The sequence below is a fragment of the Lynx canadensis genome, chromosome D4, assembly GCF_007474595.2.
Source record: "Lynx canadensis isolate LIC74 chromosome D4, mLynCan4.pri.v2, whole genome shotgun sequence".
Classification (NCBI taxonomy): domain Eukaryota; kingdom Metazoa; phylum Chordata; class Mammalia; order Carnivora; family Felidae; genus Lynx; species Lynx canadensis.
The window spans coordinates 38,503,513-38,519,608 of record NC_044315.2 but is presented as its reverse complement, the minus strand read 5'-3'; the positions used below and the strand labels follow the sequence as shown (position 1 = coordinate 38,519,608).

General features: G+C 36.6%; 1 protein-coding gene across 10 annotated transcripts in view; it reads left to right on the top strand.

The window, feature by feature from the left end:
- The window catches only part of MPDZ (multiple PDZ domain crumbs cell polarity complex component), a 159,502-nt gene that overhangs the window by 68,006 nt on the left and 75,400 nt on the right, over nt 1–16,096 (top strand). For 5 of the 10 annotated variants that reach the window (XM_030293432.1, XM_030293427.1, XM_030293429.1 and 2 more), the window contains exons 11-19: nt 908–1,091; nt 1,854–1,943; nt 3,846–3,955; nt 6,405–6,551; nt 7,403–7,567; nt 8,782–8,967; nt 10,114–10,323; nt 11,986–12,102; nt 14,621–14,788. In XM_030293432.1, the coding sequence (XP_030149292.1) occupies nt 908–1,091; nt 1,854–1,943; nt 3,846–3,955; nt 6,405–6,551; nt 7,403–7,567; nt 8,782–8,967; nt 10,114–10,323; nt 11,986–12,102; nt 14,621–14,788 (1,377 nt within the window). The remainder of the gene's footprint in view (nt 1–907; nt 1,092–1,853; nt 1,944–3,845; nt 3,956–6,404; nt 6,552–7,402; nt 7,568–8,781; nt 8,968–10,113; nt 10,324–11,985; nt 12,103–14,620; nt 14,789–16,096) is intronic. The other 5 variants (XM_030293431.1, XM_030293426.1, XM_030293424.1 and 2 more) reach the window with 2 other exon arrangements.

The window sequence follows — 16,096 nt, the reverse complement described above, 5'->3', positions numbered from 1 at the left end:
GCAGTCCTGTGCCACATGAGATTGGTGGTGCAGCTGGGGACACTTGACATAGGTCTTTCTAAGTTGTGTTCACAGTATGGAAAATTGACCTAAGGAATATTCTACCAAAGGCAGGGTTGGGACGATGTGATCATATCTTCAGTTTGGAAAGATCACAGGGGCATCTTCAAATGTTTCATCCTTTGTGAACTAGAAAAAGGGAAAACCCCATGTATTTTTTGAAGAGGCAAAGAAATAAAAAGGAAGGTAGTTTTGTCGTCTTTTTTTTTTTTTTTTTTTTAAATTTTTTTTTCAACGTTTATTTATTTTTGGGACAGAGAGAGACAGAGCATGAACGGGGGAGGGGCAGAGAGAGAGGGAGACACAGAATCGGAAGCAGGCTCCAGGCTCTGAGCCATCAGCCCAGAGCCCGATGCGGGGCTCGAACTCACGGACCGCGAGATCGTGACCTGGCTGAAGTCGGACGCTTAACCGACTGCGCCACCCAGGTGCCCCTGTCATCTTTTTTTAAAGCTAGGTTAAGTGTGATTTTGGAATACATCAGTGCTGTCAGGGACTACTTTTGTCACTGTCTTCTACACTTTATATCCTGCAGAGTACTGGTTTCCAAGCTTGACTGTGTATCAGGATCACCTGAGGAATATAAAAGAGTATTCCCACCCTGGAACTGTTGGTTCCTAATATCTAGAAGCGAGACACCATAATCTCTAATACGCAAAGCAAAACTCTTCTGGGTAATTCTAGCGCTCTAAGTTATTACTAGTCCCCAAACAGGTGTTCGTTCATTCTGCAATTAGGGGAGCACTCAGCCCCATTCTTTTCCCACTAACAAGCAGTAAGCATACATTACGTGAATCGGTAATACAAATATTCATTTATTTTTTAACATATGTTGCTCTTATCACAGGTAGATGGCACAAACCTTCAGGGTTTTACCAATCAACAAGCAGTAGAGGTGTTGCGACACACAGGACCAACTGTGCACCTGACACTAATGAGGAGAGGAACGAAGCAAGAGGCTGAGCTGGTGTCAAGGGAGGATGTCATGAAGGACGCGGTCTTGTCTCCTGGGAATGCCAGCGGAAGCAAAGGTAGTGCCAGGTTCGGCTGGTTTTCAGTTAGACCCTCATATCCCTTAGATGTTTTTCTAATTCTGAAATTATTTAAAGAATGGTCTTTAGTCTTAACTGTTCACTATGAACCAAGTAAAAAGGAAATTTGATGAAGTTGGGTCTAACGAGAACCAGGGATGTGTCCGTTGACTATAAAATGGGCTCTCGATTAAAGCAAATTTCTTTCTTTCCTGTTTGTTCAGTCCCCATTTCAGAGTCGGAAACGTGCATCTATCCTTCTGTCCCTGCCTTACTTTTGGGTGTCATTGCCATGTTTTCTTTCCCTTTAGGGGGAACCTTTCGGCCTGGGCTGTGTATGTATGCAAGCCTCATGTTTCTAAACATCCATCCTTCCCCTGAAGGAATCTACTTTAATAACACATTTAGAAATGTCTTTTATAAGCTGTTAGTACATGAATATCTCTGAAAATTAGTGAAATCCCCAGGTAGCTGACTGGTGTTAGAGTTTGTTAGTAGAAACCAGGCTTTTGGTTTGAAAATGCTGTTTCATTTCTCAAACTGTTGACCATTCTGCTATTTATGCCATATACTGTTCATTGCAGTACTAGGAAATTGGGAGGTCACAGAATTACTTCCCTTTAAGTACAGGTGGTTGTTTTGAAAGGTTTACTTACAAAAAAACACTCATTGAGGGGTTCAGATAAATAGAGTGGGATTTGAAAAACGTCATGTGCTTGATTATATCATAGATGTAACTACTAAAATATTCTTATCTTTAAGAAAATTATGAAAAAGATGAAGATTCTTCATCTTTGAGTAGAAACACCAGCATATTACCAATTGAAGAAGAAGGTAAACACCTGGAGCCAGGTTATTACGTTCTTTATTGTTTGTTTGTTTTTTAGAGAAATGATTTTTGCAAATGTGATTAAGCCTCTATGGATATATTGTAAATTACTAAAAAAAATCTATCATGAAAGAAAAAGAGATGTTTTTAAGTCTTTATTTGTAGATAGGATTAATTTCTCTAACAGATTAAAATAGTTCATTTATAGCTGGCATATTTTATGGTCGTATGTTCTTTCTTACATATTTTTTTAATTAAAAAAATGTTTAATGTTTTTTCATTTTTGAGAGAGAGCGAGAGAGAGAGACAAAGATAGCATGAGCCGGGGAAGGGGCAGAGAGAGAGGGAGACACAGAATCCGAAGCAGGCTCCAGACTCTGAGCTGTCAGCACAGAGCCCGACACGGGGCTTGAATCCATGAACTGTGAGATCATGACCTGAGCTGAAGTCAGATGCCTGACTGACTGAGCCACCCAGGCACCCCAGTCTGTCTTACATATTTTTGAAACCAGAGGGCTTTAGGAATCAGTCAGTTATGTACAAGGTTTTGTATCAGTCCCCTTACTTCAGTATAGCCGACATGTTTGAATCTTATTGAGCAAGCAATAATAAAATTATGAAGTATTTTTAAAAGAAACATGAAAATCTTCTTTTAAAGCATAAGCTCTTAGGAATGAAACCGTTCTATTTTGGGAGGCTTTTCCTTGTCAATTTTTCATAAATTCTAAATCTTAATATTGGGGAATTGGTTTGGAAAGGAATTGTATGGAGAAATTATTAAACCTTTCTGAGATTTCTTTCAGTATAAACGTAGACTTCATCGAGCCATTTAAACATTTTTTAGAGCAGCATTGTTTTAATATATAATTATGCCAGAATATTATTGCCATCTTTTTAGGCTGGGAGCTATGTGTTTTCCTTAGCTGTCAGATTGCTTTAGGCGCTTTGGTAACTTACATCTACTGAACAGAGTCCAAGAGTGGTCTTCCTGTTAATAGTTCCTTTGGAGCTTTGTGGTTCTTTAAAGTATCTACTCCATTATTAACAGGTTTTATTTTCTGCTGAAAATTTTGCTTTACTTTTATTATTTTAAAAGAATATTTGTGTTTGCAGTAATATCCTGAGAGTGTGATGTGTAGGATTCGTATGTGTTAATTGCACTCTGCCATTTTTATACAAGTAGGTGAAGAAATTATTTAGGCTAAAGTGAGTATCAAGAGTAGCAGGAAAGAATAAAAAGCTTTTAGAGCATGAAACTTGAGACAGTACATAGGGATGGGTGTGGGGGATCATCTCGAAGGCCCAGACCACGTCTTTGCTTGTGAATGTGCATATGTGTGTGGGAGAATGGGTGGGAGAGGCTCTAGACTTAGAATTAGAAGTCCCAAATTTCTTTTTTACACAAACTAGGGAAAAGCTTCTAAATGATTCGAATGCATCTACCCTAGAGCTTATCCTTAGACAACAAACAAACAAAAGAAATTAAATAGACCCATAGATATAGGAGACAACTGTTTGATACAAGATGAGGAGAGGGGTTCAGGAGCAAACGAAATAGGAGACAGGGATTAAAAGGTACACCCTTTGGTTATAAAATTAATAAGTCATGGGGATGCATTGTACAGCATAGGGGATACAGTCCGTAATATTGTAATAGCTTTATATGGTGACAGATGATAACTAGGCTTACTGTGGGGGTCATTTTATAATGTATGAAAATATCAAATCACTATGATACACACCTGAAACTAATAGGATATTGTTTGTCAGTTATCTTTTAATAAAAAATAAGGGTAACATATACTGGGTGAAGAGTCAGACTTGCTACAACAGACAGGTTCTGATCACAGTGTCTCTTATATAGAATATTAAAATATGGAGATTTTTGTAGTTTGTCACTAACGTCATTGTGTTGACTATTTCAGGGTATCCATTATTGGCAGCAGAGATGGAAGAAACAGAAGACCCACAACAACAGGACGCTGCCCTGCTGACAAAGTGGCAAAGGATTATGGGAATTAATTATGAAATAGTGGTAGGTTAGCTTAGCCTCCCTAACTTCCTAACTTGTAACTGTATTTGAGCAGGAAGTTCATGACAAAAATAAAGATGATCTTCATAAAGAGACCTAGAGAAGTAGCAAATGCCCAGGACTTTTTTTGAAGACCTAAATGCATTGATTCCTGTATTAAAAAATTTAGGTGGGAGAAAGTTGGATAGCAACAAAGGAACTGAGATAAATGGGTTGAAAAATTTAGGACTTGTAATTCACCAATATTTCGACAAGAGGAATGTTTTTTTTGTTGTTGTTGTTTTGTTGTTTTGTTTTTATTCTTAAGTCTGGGATTTAGAGAAAGGATCAGAATAGAATGACAGAATTTACTTAAAGGTAAAAAAAAATCATCATGATCCATATATAATATTGTAAGAGGATTTTTTCCACATTTTTCCTTTACATATATATTTTCCTTAAGAGGCTTAATTCTGCATTCTCTTTTCATACCACTTATGCCACAGTGAATGTTTTATGTTTATTAACAGTTTGCATATCTCATACAGCAATCATGATTCGCTGTCCTGAAAAGAGACTTAACAATTGTGACCCAAATTATCAGTCTTGAGATGTACACCAGCAAATTTCATAGTTTTCCAAAGGAAAAATAAAATACTAGGTTAAGTAGAATTTTTCCTATTGCTTATAATATTCAAACAACTCTAGATTAGAAGAGATCAAAGAACAGATGTCATATAATAGTAACCAGCATTTATTGAGCACTTTGTGCTAAGCGGTGTTCTTAGTGTTTCATTGAATCTTCATGACAATGATCTTTTTTTTTTTTTTTTTAAACTCAAGATGGTTAACAAATAAGAAGTCCAGCTTCTGTTCTAATCAAGTCAGGGAAGAATACAATAAGGTCCAGCTTAACTGTGGTTAATTTGGCATGAAAAGAAAGTTGGGAGATTCCTTCTTTGGGCTGGGATTAACATGGCTGGGACAAATAACCAGACTGTACTTCTTCGTGGGTAATTGAATAGTGAAGGGAACCTTTTAAGGAACCACTTGCTCACAGGACCTTGAACTTTTGGCTGCCTTTCATGCGCATTGTCCAGTAATCTGGTAGCACTCCCAGTTATGTGTCAAGGGCAAAGCATGCTGTAAGCAAGAGCTAAGCTATTTATTGGCCTTCATTGAACAAAGACATAGATCTGACTTTAAGTTGTTTGCTCTGTGATTATACAGAATAAATGTAGTCATAAGAGGAGTGGTATAGTAGAAAGAAGGATTGATGGACATTAGCCGAGAGGGACCTGGAGAGCTGCTCAGAGGAAGTGACATTTAAATTGGGTTTTAAGGAGTTAGAAGGATTTCATCCAGCAGATTTCAAAATTGGATGATGCAGTTTCTGATAATAGCCCTGCACACATTAGCAAGATTTGAAAGAGATCTTTTTTAATTAAAAAAAAATCTCTTTAATTAAAAAAAAAATTAATCTCAGCCCCTCTATTCCATAGTTTCTTGAACTGTAAAATAAAGGGACCAAAGTAGATAATCATTGGTATACCTTCTGATTTTAATATTATAATGATTGGATTCTTTGTGAAAGTGGGTGATTTCCTAACATTCTTCATTATTTAGTGTAATAGTGGGAAATAGGAAGTTCATTCTCCTATTTTAAGGTTTGGTTCACTTTTTTTTAAAGTTTATTTATTTATTTTGAGGGAGAGAGAGAGTGGGGGAGGAGCAGAGAGAAAGGGAGAGAGAGAATCCCAAGCAGGTTCTGCGCTGTCAGTGCAGAGCCACACGTGGGGCTCGAACTCGTGAACTGCGAGATATGACCTGAGCTGAAATCAGGAGTCGGATGCTTAACTAACTGAGCCGCTCAGGCGCCCCAAGCTTTGATTCACTTTTAAAGACCGTTGTCGGTTGTTGACACAGCATAAGCTCAGGAGTGTGGGCTCCAGGTTCAGACTGCTTCAGGTTCAGAATTCTTTTAGAGCTGTCTGTGTGACTCTGGGAAAAGGACCCTCTCTGAACCTCATTTTCCTAATTTGGGAAACAAGGATAGACATTGGAATTATTATGAGAGGCATATGAGATAATCTGTGCAATGGGTCAGCCCGGTCCCTAGGACATAGTTTAAATGCTAGGTATGTGTCTTTTCTATACTGTTGTTGGAGCTCAGGCATTTGATTTTATCCGTGGTAGTTTAGACGACCCTCCATCTGTTACCAGCATCTCTAGGCACTGCAGAGTATCTTGGGTGCTTGCACCTGGCTCCTCCTTCGGGGTTTGTGTTGGTTCCTAGAGCTGACAGATAATCAATAATCCTTCAGAGGCAAAGCTCCAAAGCTTTGCAGCTCTACAATAAGATTTTTGAAGCTTTTGTGAGAAAGTTGACTGTTTTGGGGTGAACATAAAATATATACATGAGGGAAAAAAAAATGAAAAAAGTGCTAGATTCATGATGATTTTCTCCTTTCAGGTGGCCCACGTGATCAAGTTCAGTGAGAGCAGTGGGTTGGGGATAAGTCTGGAAGCAACAGTGGGACATCACTTTATCCGATCTGTTCTACCAGAAGGTCCTGTTGGACACAGTGGGAAGCTTTTCAGTGGAGATGAGCTATTGGAAGTAAAGAGCTATTCCATTCCTTTATCCCCTTAAGTAAACTTCTGAAAAGGCTGCAGGAGGGCTTAATGTGTAATAATAGTATGCATAATAAGTAAGTTCTTATTGTAAATTTCCCCTCCAAAGGGTACTTGAGAAAAATAATGCGAGTAAAAACCCACCAAAAGTAGAAATTTCAAATCTGTACGTACATTGATCTTCACACATAATTCCATGCTGGGGATTTTTTGGTTTGTTTTAGTCCAGAGAACCATAAACACTTTCTTTTTTAAAAATGTTAAACATCTTTTCATTTTTTAGACTAGATAATACATGTACATGTTTCCGAGTCACAAAAAACGTAAAGATGGGCAGTGAACAATCCAGCCACTTCTCATTACCCTTTATTAAGTAACTACTGTTATATCTGGTACTGTGCCGTCTTCCAGATATGTTTAAGGAATAACTAAGAAAATTTGAATATATTCTTTCCCCCGGCTTTGAAAAGCATACTGGCACGCTGTATGTACTGCTTTCCCTTGTAATGTATCGCTTAATGATATGAAATGTCACTTTGTAAAATAATCCCCTCCTTATCCCTTCATCCCTGGGTATTTTTATCATTACTTCTCCCTTTCCCAGCTACTACAGTGGCACATGAAATGTGGGTGGAAGATAGTGATTATCTTCCGACACAACTATAAATTGCATGTGAGTTGTTTTAAGTCAACTATGTAGGTGACTGTAGTTCCGAGCACAGCAGAACGATGGTAATCTCTGGAGTAAAATCCCTATTTATTTAATAAAAGATGGATTTCAAAGGAGTATTCATGTTATGAAATGTTCCCTCTTGAGCAACTTCTCTTTTTGCACAGGTGAATGGCATAACTTTGCTTGGGGAGAATCACCAAGATGTGGTGAATATTTTGAAAGAATTGCCCATAGAAGTGACAATGGTGTGCTGTCGACGGACTGTACCGCCCACCCCCCAGTCAGAATTGGATAGCCTGGACTTATGTGATATTGAACTGGCAGAAAAGGTATTAGATCTGAGACCACTCGGAATCAATAATGGGAAGCCTAAATGGCGTCTAAAATGTTTTTAAGCCTTTCTTCTTTCATTTGGTATTTGAATTTGAATTTCGCATAATCTGCAGTCTAGTCAAATCTCATTTAAGGTATAATGAGACATGATGTTAGGATTTGATTTACATCAGACTGCAGGAATCGGTACAGTGGAGTAAATCTGAAAACTTTGAAGAATGTAATATTCATATGAGTAGAACAGGGTAAATAAGGAATATAATTCTGAACTGTAGAGACACCAGTCTGGCACCGTGCATATCCGTATACATTTTAATGTGGTATAAAGGGGATTATTACAATAAAGCAGGTAGGCAGATTTGCATCCATGGTCCTAGCATATGCAGTAATTAACAGCAAAGGTAGCATATCAACTAGAATTTCATCATCAGAAACATGCCTTTCCTGAATTTGTTATGTTCATACAGATAAACAAAATTGAATTAATTTAGGTTCACTTTAATATATTTTTACTGAAAGAAGCTAACATTCTGTATTCCTATTTCTGTGCCAAATGCTTTATAAATGTTACCTCCTCTAATCTTCAAAACTTTTATCAAATGGGTAACTCTGAAGTCCAGCTTAAGAATATTGCTCAAGGCAACACAGTAAGAAATCATAGACCCCGTCTTTAAGCCCAGGCCAGTCTGACTTCACATCTTGTCTTACTGTGCGTGCTAATTTATTCATGAAATAATCACATGCACAAGTCACAACATTTTAGAACCTTTGTTTGCCGAGAGTACAAAACTTTTACGTATAGCCGTTTCCTCTCCAATTGTTGTTATTTATCATAAGAATTCCTTTTCTTTAATATCAAAATAGATCTACATTTTGTTTCTGACTGTAGAGGTGATTCAGACACTTGATGAAAAAAAGTGAAAACCGCCCACAGTCCTGCTGCTGAGATGTAACCATTGTGTATTTTTATAGGTGATCTTTGAACCATACATTTTTAATGCCTGTTCCAAGTTAGGTATTTCTTCCTCTGTAACAACTGTCAGTAATGACTGCCTTAATTTGCAAAGGTTTCATGGTAAGCTGTTGCTACCCTTATTTGTGGGTGTTTTATTCTGGACAGATGCGGGGCCGCTCCCTTTCCCTTGTAGTGTTGGTATGTGTCTGCTAAACTAGTGACTCTGAAGTAAAAGCTGCCCGGTCTGTTACACAGCCGCACGTAGATCTGGGCGAGTTCACCGGGTCCTCGGAGACAGAGGATCCTGCGCTGGTGATGACCGACGTGGGCCAGAATGCGGAGGAGGTTCAAGGACCTTTGGCCATGTGGGAGGCTGATGTTCAGCATATCGAGCTGGAGAAAGGAAACAAAGGACTTGGGTTTAGCATCTTAGATTATCAGGTAAATATATCCTGTTTTTAACAATTTTTTTAAAAAAATGATACAATACTAAAGGTATATTGTGGATAATAGAAAAATCAGTTAATATTTTAGTTTTCAAAGACATTTCCTTGTTTCTAGCAAATCTTTCCAAATGATGATATATAGGATTCATTTATCATGAAAGGTTCTTTTAACATTGAATTCATTGAGCTCTTCTAGATTTCAGCCTTGAGAATTTGAAGACCTTACAAATACATTTTAGGAATATCCTAGAAATAGAGTTTTTTTTTTTTGTTGTTATTTGGGGAGTATGTCTAAATTATTCTTATTCCCATGCTCATAATTGATAGTTCATACTTTAGTGGTAAGACTGAAAGTGTTAAATACTTATTTCTTTTGTCTGTAGTGAATGACTGAGTTCTAACTGGATATGGATTCCTGTCATTTGACTAAATGACTAAATTTATGAATAAGCTTACATTGGTCAAGTGCGGCCTCCACCCTTACCCTGCATTGTGTTCTGTGCTGAGTAACTGAGGAAATGCTTATGCCGGGTACGAGAGCACAGCTGTTCCTTCTCATTAATTAATACTGAACCGGAGAGCCATCTCTGAGGACTCATGGGAGTTGTGTTCTTCATGGGGCTTGATTGCAGAGCCTTGTTGCTGTGTATCTGAATGCTGCATCGTCACATACTACTGTACGGACTCTTTCTAGATGTCTTCATTTCAAGAAGGCAGGCCTGACCGTCATTCAGTACACTCCACAGCAGTAGCATCCTACTTAACAAACGCTGTTAATAATCCTGTATCTGATGTCTGGCCTCCAAAGCCTGTTATAAAATTGGGCAGCTTATCGAAAATTCAAATTACAAGTTTAAAGGGATCTGTACAGTGATGAGGTCTCCTCAGGAACAGCTTGGTACTTGAGGATGCTGTCCTTCAGGGGGGAACTCCTTCTGCACTCTGCAAAACGGAGACAGCCTTTGCCCCACTCATTCCTCAGAAGTGGTACTTGAAATTCTTTTTTGAGACATTTGAAATGAGTACCCATCCATTACAATTCAGAGTGACCAATCTACAAAAACTCCCACACCACCACCACCACCCCCCCCCATGTGAAAAGGAGCTACCTTATTTTTTTTTTTTCCCCTCGTTTTGTCAGGATCCCATTGATCCAGCAAGCACTGTGATTGTAATTCGTTCTTTGGTGCCTGGGGGCATTGCCGAAAAGGATGGTCGACTTCTTCCTGGAGATCGACTCATGTTTGTCAATGATGTTAACTTGGAAAACAGCAGTCTTGAGGAAGCTGTGCAGGCGCTGAAGGGTGCGCCGTCAGGAACTGTGAGAATTGGAGTAGCCAAGCCTTTACCTGTAAGAATTCATGTTTTACTGATTTTTTAAAATCTGTAAACAAAATGGCTTTCAGGCCTACTGTTAGCTTCAGAAGGTGTTCTCGTGAATGAATCATGACATTTGGTAATTTTGACCAAGATGGTTATTGGCTCTATGAGTATAAAGATTTAATTTTGAGTAATATTTTTTTAAAAAGTGAAGAAAACTGACAATTCAGAAATAAATTTGTAACTTTAAAATTATAGTTTTGTAGTTCACTTTTGATCTTTTTTTTTATTGGGTAATAAGGTCACGATGAGTATCAAATGAGTATTTTCAAAGAAATATGCCTTAAAACATCTATACCAATGTAGTGGGGTATTAGAGAAATTAATAGCATTAACAACTGACAGTGGAATCTTTAATTATAGTGGAATAAAGTAGAATCTCTGTCAGTGTGGTTTAAGGTCCTGCATTCTGTTGATTTCAACACATTTCTTGTCTAATTACTGCAGAGCAAGAAATTGAACTTTTCACAGTAGGTTCATCAGCTTCTGGCTCTCCTCCTGGGAGGGAATAGCCCTCCTGTTATTAATTAGTACAGTATTAAAAACAACTAATCAGTTCATGCTACATAACGTCAGTATGTTTGTTAGGTATAATGATTACAACATAGCACTTATCACTGAATTGCAAATAAATATTAGAGACATTCTCAATATTTGGAGGGCTTTTTCAGTGTATAAATCTATTTTAAGTGAAAGGGCAAATACACCTTTCTTAAAACACAAACACAGAGGTGTATTTGCCTAAACATCAAATAACAATTTGCTGACTTTATGAAAGCATTTGTTCAAATAGTAAGCTTTATTAATATATTTGCAATGTTAATTAAATTTTTCATGCCTCACTTTGTATTACAAAGTGAACTTTGGTAGCCTATGAAAATTTATTTATGAAAACAGAGAAAAGGAGGCAGGTTCTGCATATGTTATTAATACAGGGTGATGTGGGCAAGGCAATCTGAAGATTTTAGCCTATTTTATTTGAGATTGAAATAAAAATGTTAGGTTTTCTGTCAGTGTGATCAGTTACAATATCCTTCTATTGGGTCTATAATATAAGCAGATTGTCTAGAGAGAGAATTTTTGTGTGTTTTTTTAAACCATGCTCAATTGAGAGGCTTCGCTGTAGAGGTCACTCACATTCCTTGTCAAGTAAATCACATGCTTTATAATCATGTTCTAGTAAAGGATGACAGCTAGAAGTTGATCCTTCTTTTTAATGTTCTTTTTTTTTTTCATGCAGCTTCCTTTATATCTTAACACCTAAAAAGTGCCTTACTTATTTTTATATTAAGAAGTCATTGTGTAGCCAGAATATTTGGCAGATAAAAATGGCCAGAAGATTACTATAATATAAAAAATTATTGATTTGGATGATCTTTTATAAGAAGAATGAAAAAGTTAGAAGGGATTCTCACTTAACAGTTGATGTGTTGGTATTAGAAGAAGTATCCTTGTTGTATTTAACAAATCAAAACATTAAATATGAATATTTATCATTTGAAAACTTTCCCATTTTTTTTCCTCTTCTCTTCTGACTGTTCTTCTCCTATCCCCCTCCCCTGCTTTCCTTCTTTCCTCCTTGCTGTTCTCTCTCATCCTCATCCTCAAACACTGAGCCTCATTCTCCCTGCAGCTTTCACCAGAAGAAGGTTATGTTTCTGCTAAGGAAGATTCCTTTCTCTACTCGCCACACTCCTGCAAGGAGGAAGGGTTGGCTGACAAAGCCCTCTTCAGGGCTGACTTGGCTCTGGTTAGTGGCCACAACTTATCAAGCTTTCTTTCAGAAATCTTATGAGTCTTATATTTTGCCTTTCAAAATAGTCTAAAATCTTACTCTACTCATTATTCATTATGTTTTGGAAAAGTAAACACTTTAATTTCAACTGCAGTGGTTCTCATAGTTCAGAAATCATGTGTGAAAACCATTTGTTGGATTTGGGGAGGAAATTCAGTTGGCAGTGCATTCTGACAACTGGTAGAATTAATCTTCACGTCATACCAAAAGTTGTTGAAACACCCGATTGTTTTAATTTCATACTTGGGCCATTTCTAGGCATTTATGTAACTGTTTTTAGTATTCAGTCATTAATCAGGTGTTTTGGCTACCTGTTAACAAGGTTAACAAGTGTATTTTTTCCACTTGATATTTAAATAATGTGAAAATATATCAATTGATGCAGTTATTAAGAACACAAAAGTTTCCAAAATAGTCAAAATCCATGTTTTCTCAAATTACAGAACGTAAACATCACTGATTTGCTGGAAAATTTTTAATTAAAATTTTATTTTTACTTGATCTATGTAAAAATTATTTGTTGGAATAAGTGTATTTGTGGACCACTGGAGGTCACTTTGACGAGTAAACACATGAACCTTGCTCCTAAGAACTTTACAGTCTGGTAGAGGAGACAATACTATAGCAATAATTAAAATATAAAGGTAAATACTAGATATAAATAAACATGTGGCATTTATACAACATAAATATAACAGATTCTATATCCTATTGCATTACTTCTATTAAAGCCAGGTTCCTAACCTAACTTTTCTTTTGGGCAGACATTGCCCTGTGTGACTACAAAGGAATATGCCCAACTTTTTAAATTCTTGTGTCAGGGCATCAGACTAGAGCGAGGTTTAAAACCCATGACATTCTCCATTATGTACTTATAACCAATTGTGCATATCTTGCTTTAAAACAAAGTATGAATTATTTGATTTTGATAATTCTAATTCTGGGGAGACAGTTCTCCTTGTTAATATTTTTATATTAACCAGCTCCTAAAATTGCCTTTTGGAAAGTTTTGGTGTATATTAAATGCAACAGTATCTCATTACAATATTAATAATCCATTGCACAAAGCTTAGTTAATACCATCTATCTAGATAGCAGTGTTATTTATTATCTAGATTGTTCTATATGATGTGTATTTGTGAAGAGTAAAACTCAACAAAGCAGTTAACTAATGAATTTTGAACATATATTTAAAATGTATTATTAGAAAGAGGGTCACTTGGAAATGGCCTGTGTTCTTACCATGTTTTTGTAAGAATGTGACCTGATATAATGTTATAATTCTTCTCTTGGCAAAACACATGTAAGTTGAAAGCACAAAGAAGTAGAACACCAGGGATTTTGCCATCAAGACAGAAAATACTGGTAATATTGGAGAAGAGTAGTATTTATGTTAGTTCTATGTATTCTAAGGTGTAACTGTAAGTGAATTGTAAATGGAGCTTCAGACTCATCATGAGTTGATTGTTTCACTTCGTTCTGCTACAGAAGATAGTAATAGGAGTTGGGGTTTTTTGTTTTGTTTTGTTTTTTAAGTTTATTTTGAGAAAGAGCACAAGCAAGGAAGGGACAGAGGAAGAGAGAGAGAGAGAGAGAGAGAGAAAGAGAGAGAATCCCAAGCAGGCTCTGCACTGTCAGCACAGAGTCTGATGTGGGGCTCAGTGCCACGAACCCTGAAATCATGACCTGACCCAAAATTCAAGAGTCGGATGCTTAAACAACTGAGCCACCCAGGTGCCCCAATAGTAACAGGAGTTAATATACAGTCAAATTCTCTACTTTCTATGAGTTTTCCAACAATAGGAGTTTGTAACTTTATATCTTCCCCACAGCCATAATCAGGCCCCTTGTTAGTATAATTTCAGCATGAAACCACAGATACTCTTTCTGGTTTCTGATGATCACCATCAGGTTCTGAGTTTGCAATTTGAATGGTTTTAAAATCTAGTTAAAAATAATTTAAAATATATTGTTTTAGTGAGTTTTCTAAATAGATATTTGCCTGGATGCCTTGCTGAAATTTAATTCAACTTACATAAATAAAATCTAATAAACTTTAATAAATTTAATAAAATCTAATAAACTTGTTGAGTTTATGTTAGTTGAATAGGGAAGGTGTTGACCTCATTCATTTTATTAGACAGTTCTAGGAGTCGGGCAGATATTTTTTAAAATAGTGTGACTGGAAAAAGTAAATATTTTCCTTAATTTATGGAACTTTCTAAACTTAGAATTGATCCAGGCCATTTGTTAATTGTTACCTTTGCCCTTTTATTGTTGGAATAAATAACTGATGCCAGCCCTGATTTGTCCTTACTCTCTTGCGTTAGTCGGTCTCTGATGTGTCGTAGAGTGTGAAGGGGTCATGTAGGAGATAGAATGAATGCCGGGATGCTTTTTAGTCTCAAGTAGAGACTTGTCGTATATGTAACAGAACAGAATTTCCAACCGATACTATCATTTTTGTTCCTAGGTGGACACAAATGAGGCTGACTTAGCAGATGAATCTACATTTGAGTCTCAGTACTCTCCTGATAATGACAGTATCTACTCCACTCAAGCCTCTATTTTATCACTTCATGGCAGTGCTTGTAGCGATGGCCTGAACTATGGTCCCTCCCTTCCATCTTCTCCTCCCAAGGTACAAAGAGATTGTCATTTTATTTATGGGAGAGCCTTCCGTGTAATTTTCCAGAGGTCAGTGTTTATGGGGAATTGTGGGAGTAGCGTGTTAGAGGCACTGTGTTTCTCCAGTCATGGATTCATTCAGACTAAAGCGCAGTTTCATTCAGGTAGTGCTGATTGAGCATCTTTTACTAGACTACTAAGTACTACCTAAATGTTCGGTTTTACAGAATGATAGACCCAAGGATTCAAAGCTTTGATTAGGATTTGCATATTAGAAAGAAAAAAGTCAATGTATTTCTCAAATTGTGTTTTTAGCTGTGTCTACTTTAGAAAAATCACAAGTATAACTTTATTTTCTTAATGGTTTTAAAATTGATTTTCATGCAGAGTTGGATGGTAAATGTTTCTTGCATTAATATTTACCAGCAAGTTAAATTTAATGCTGTTATATGTTTTTATGTAAAATGATGCCAAAAATACTTTATGTAGAAATCACAGTGAATGGCAAAGTATGTTTAAACGTCACTGGATGAAGAATTTAGTTATTATTTGACATATCTGTGCCAAGTATATTTTAGAAATAGAGTATTGGCATGAGTGCCCCAACTCCATTCATTTTCTTGGTGAGGTACTTTATAAGGTTTAATAAGTAATATTTTAAAACCTGTCCAATCTTCTGGATGTGAAATGGTATCTTACTATTTGGATTTGGAGTTCTGATTTCTAGTGGGGTTGAACACCATTTCATATATTGGCCATTTGGTTTTCACTCCTATCCATGGCCTCTTAATATCTTCTGACAATTTTTATATTGTGTTGCCTGTCTTTCTGTTGATTCGTTGGGTTTTTAAAAATATTTTCTAGAAACCGATAGACAAAACAATACAGTGTATTTTATGAGGATTGTGTGTGAGTGTGTGTGGGAAATGACATTTTTTAACTTCAGGAAACAATTTATTCTTTGAGAAAGAAGGAAGCGTAGGAATTCAGCTGTATCTGTAATGAATTATATCCTTTTAAGAGGAAAGAGAGATTGAAGAAAATATGGCAAAATGTTAACATCGGTTAAATCCGGGCCAAGAGTTCATATATGGATATATTTTCCTTATTCTTCTATGTTGGAAATGTACTATAAATAAACATTAAAAACTAAGATAAAAAGACTGGACAATAACTTACTTAAATATAGGAAACATCTGTTTTCCACATAAATTCAGTGGGAAGGAGATCTGTATTTTTGAACAAGATGGAGAGCAGAATTTCCGTGAGTCTAGCACACTTTTCCTCCTTTCCTGATTAACAAGTAATTTTTTGGCCAGAA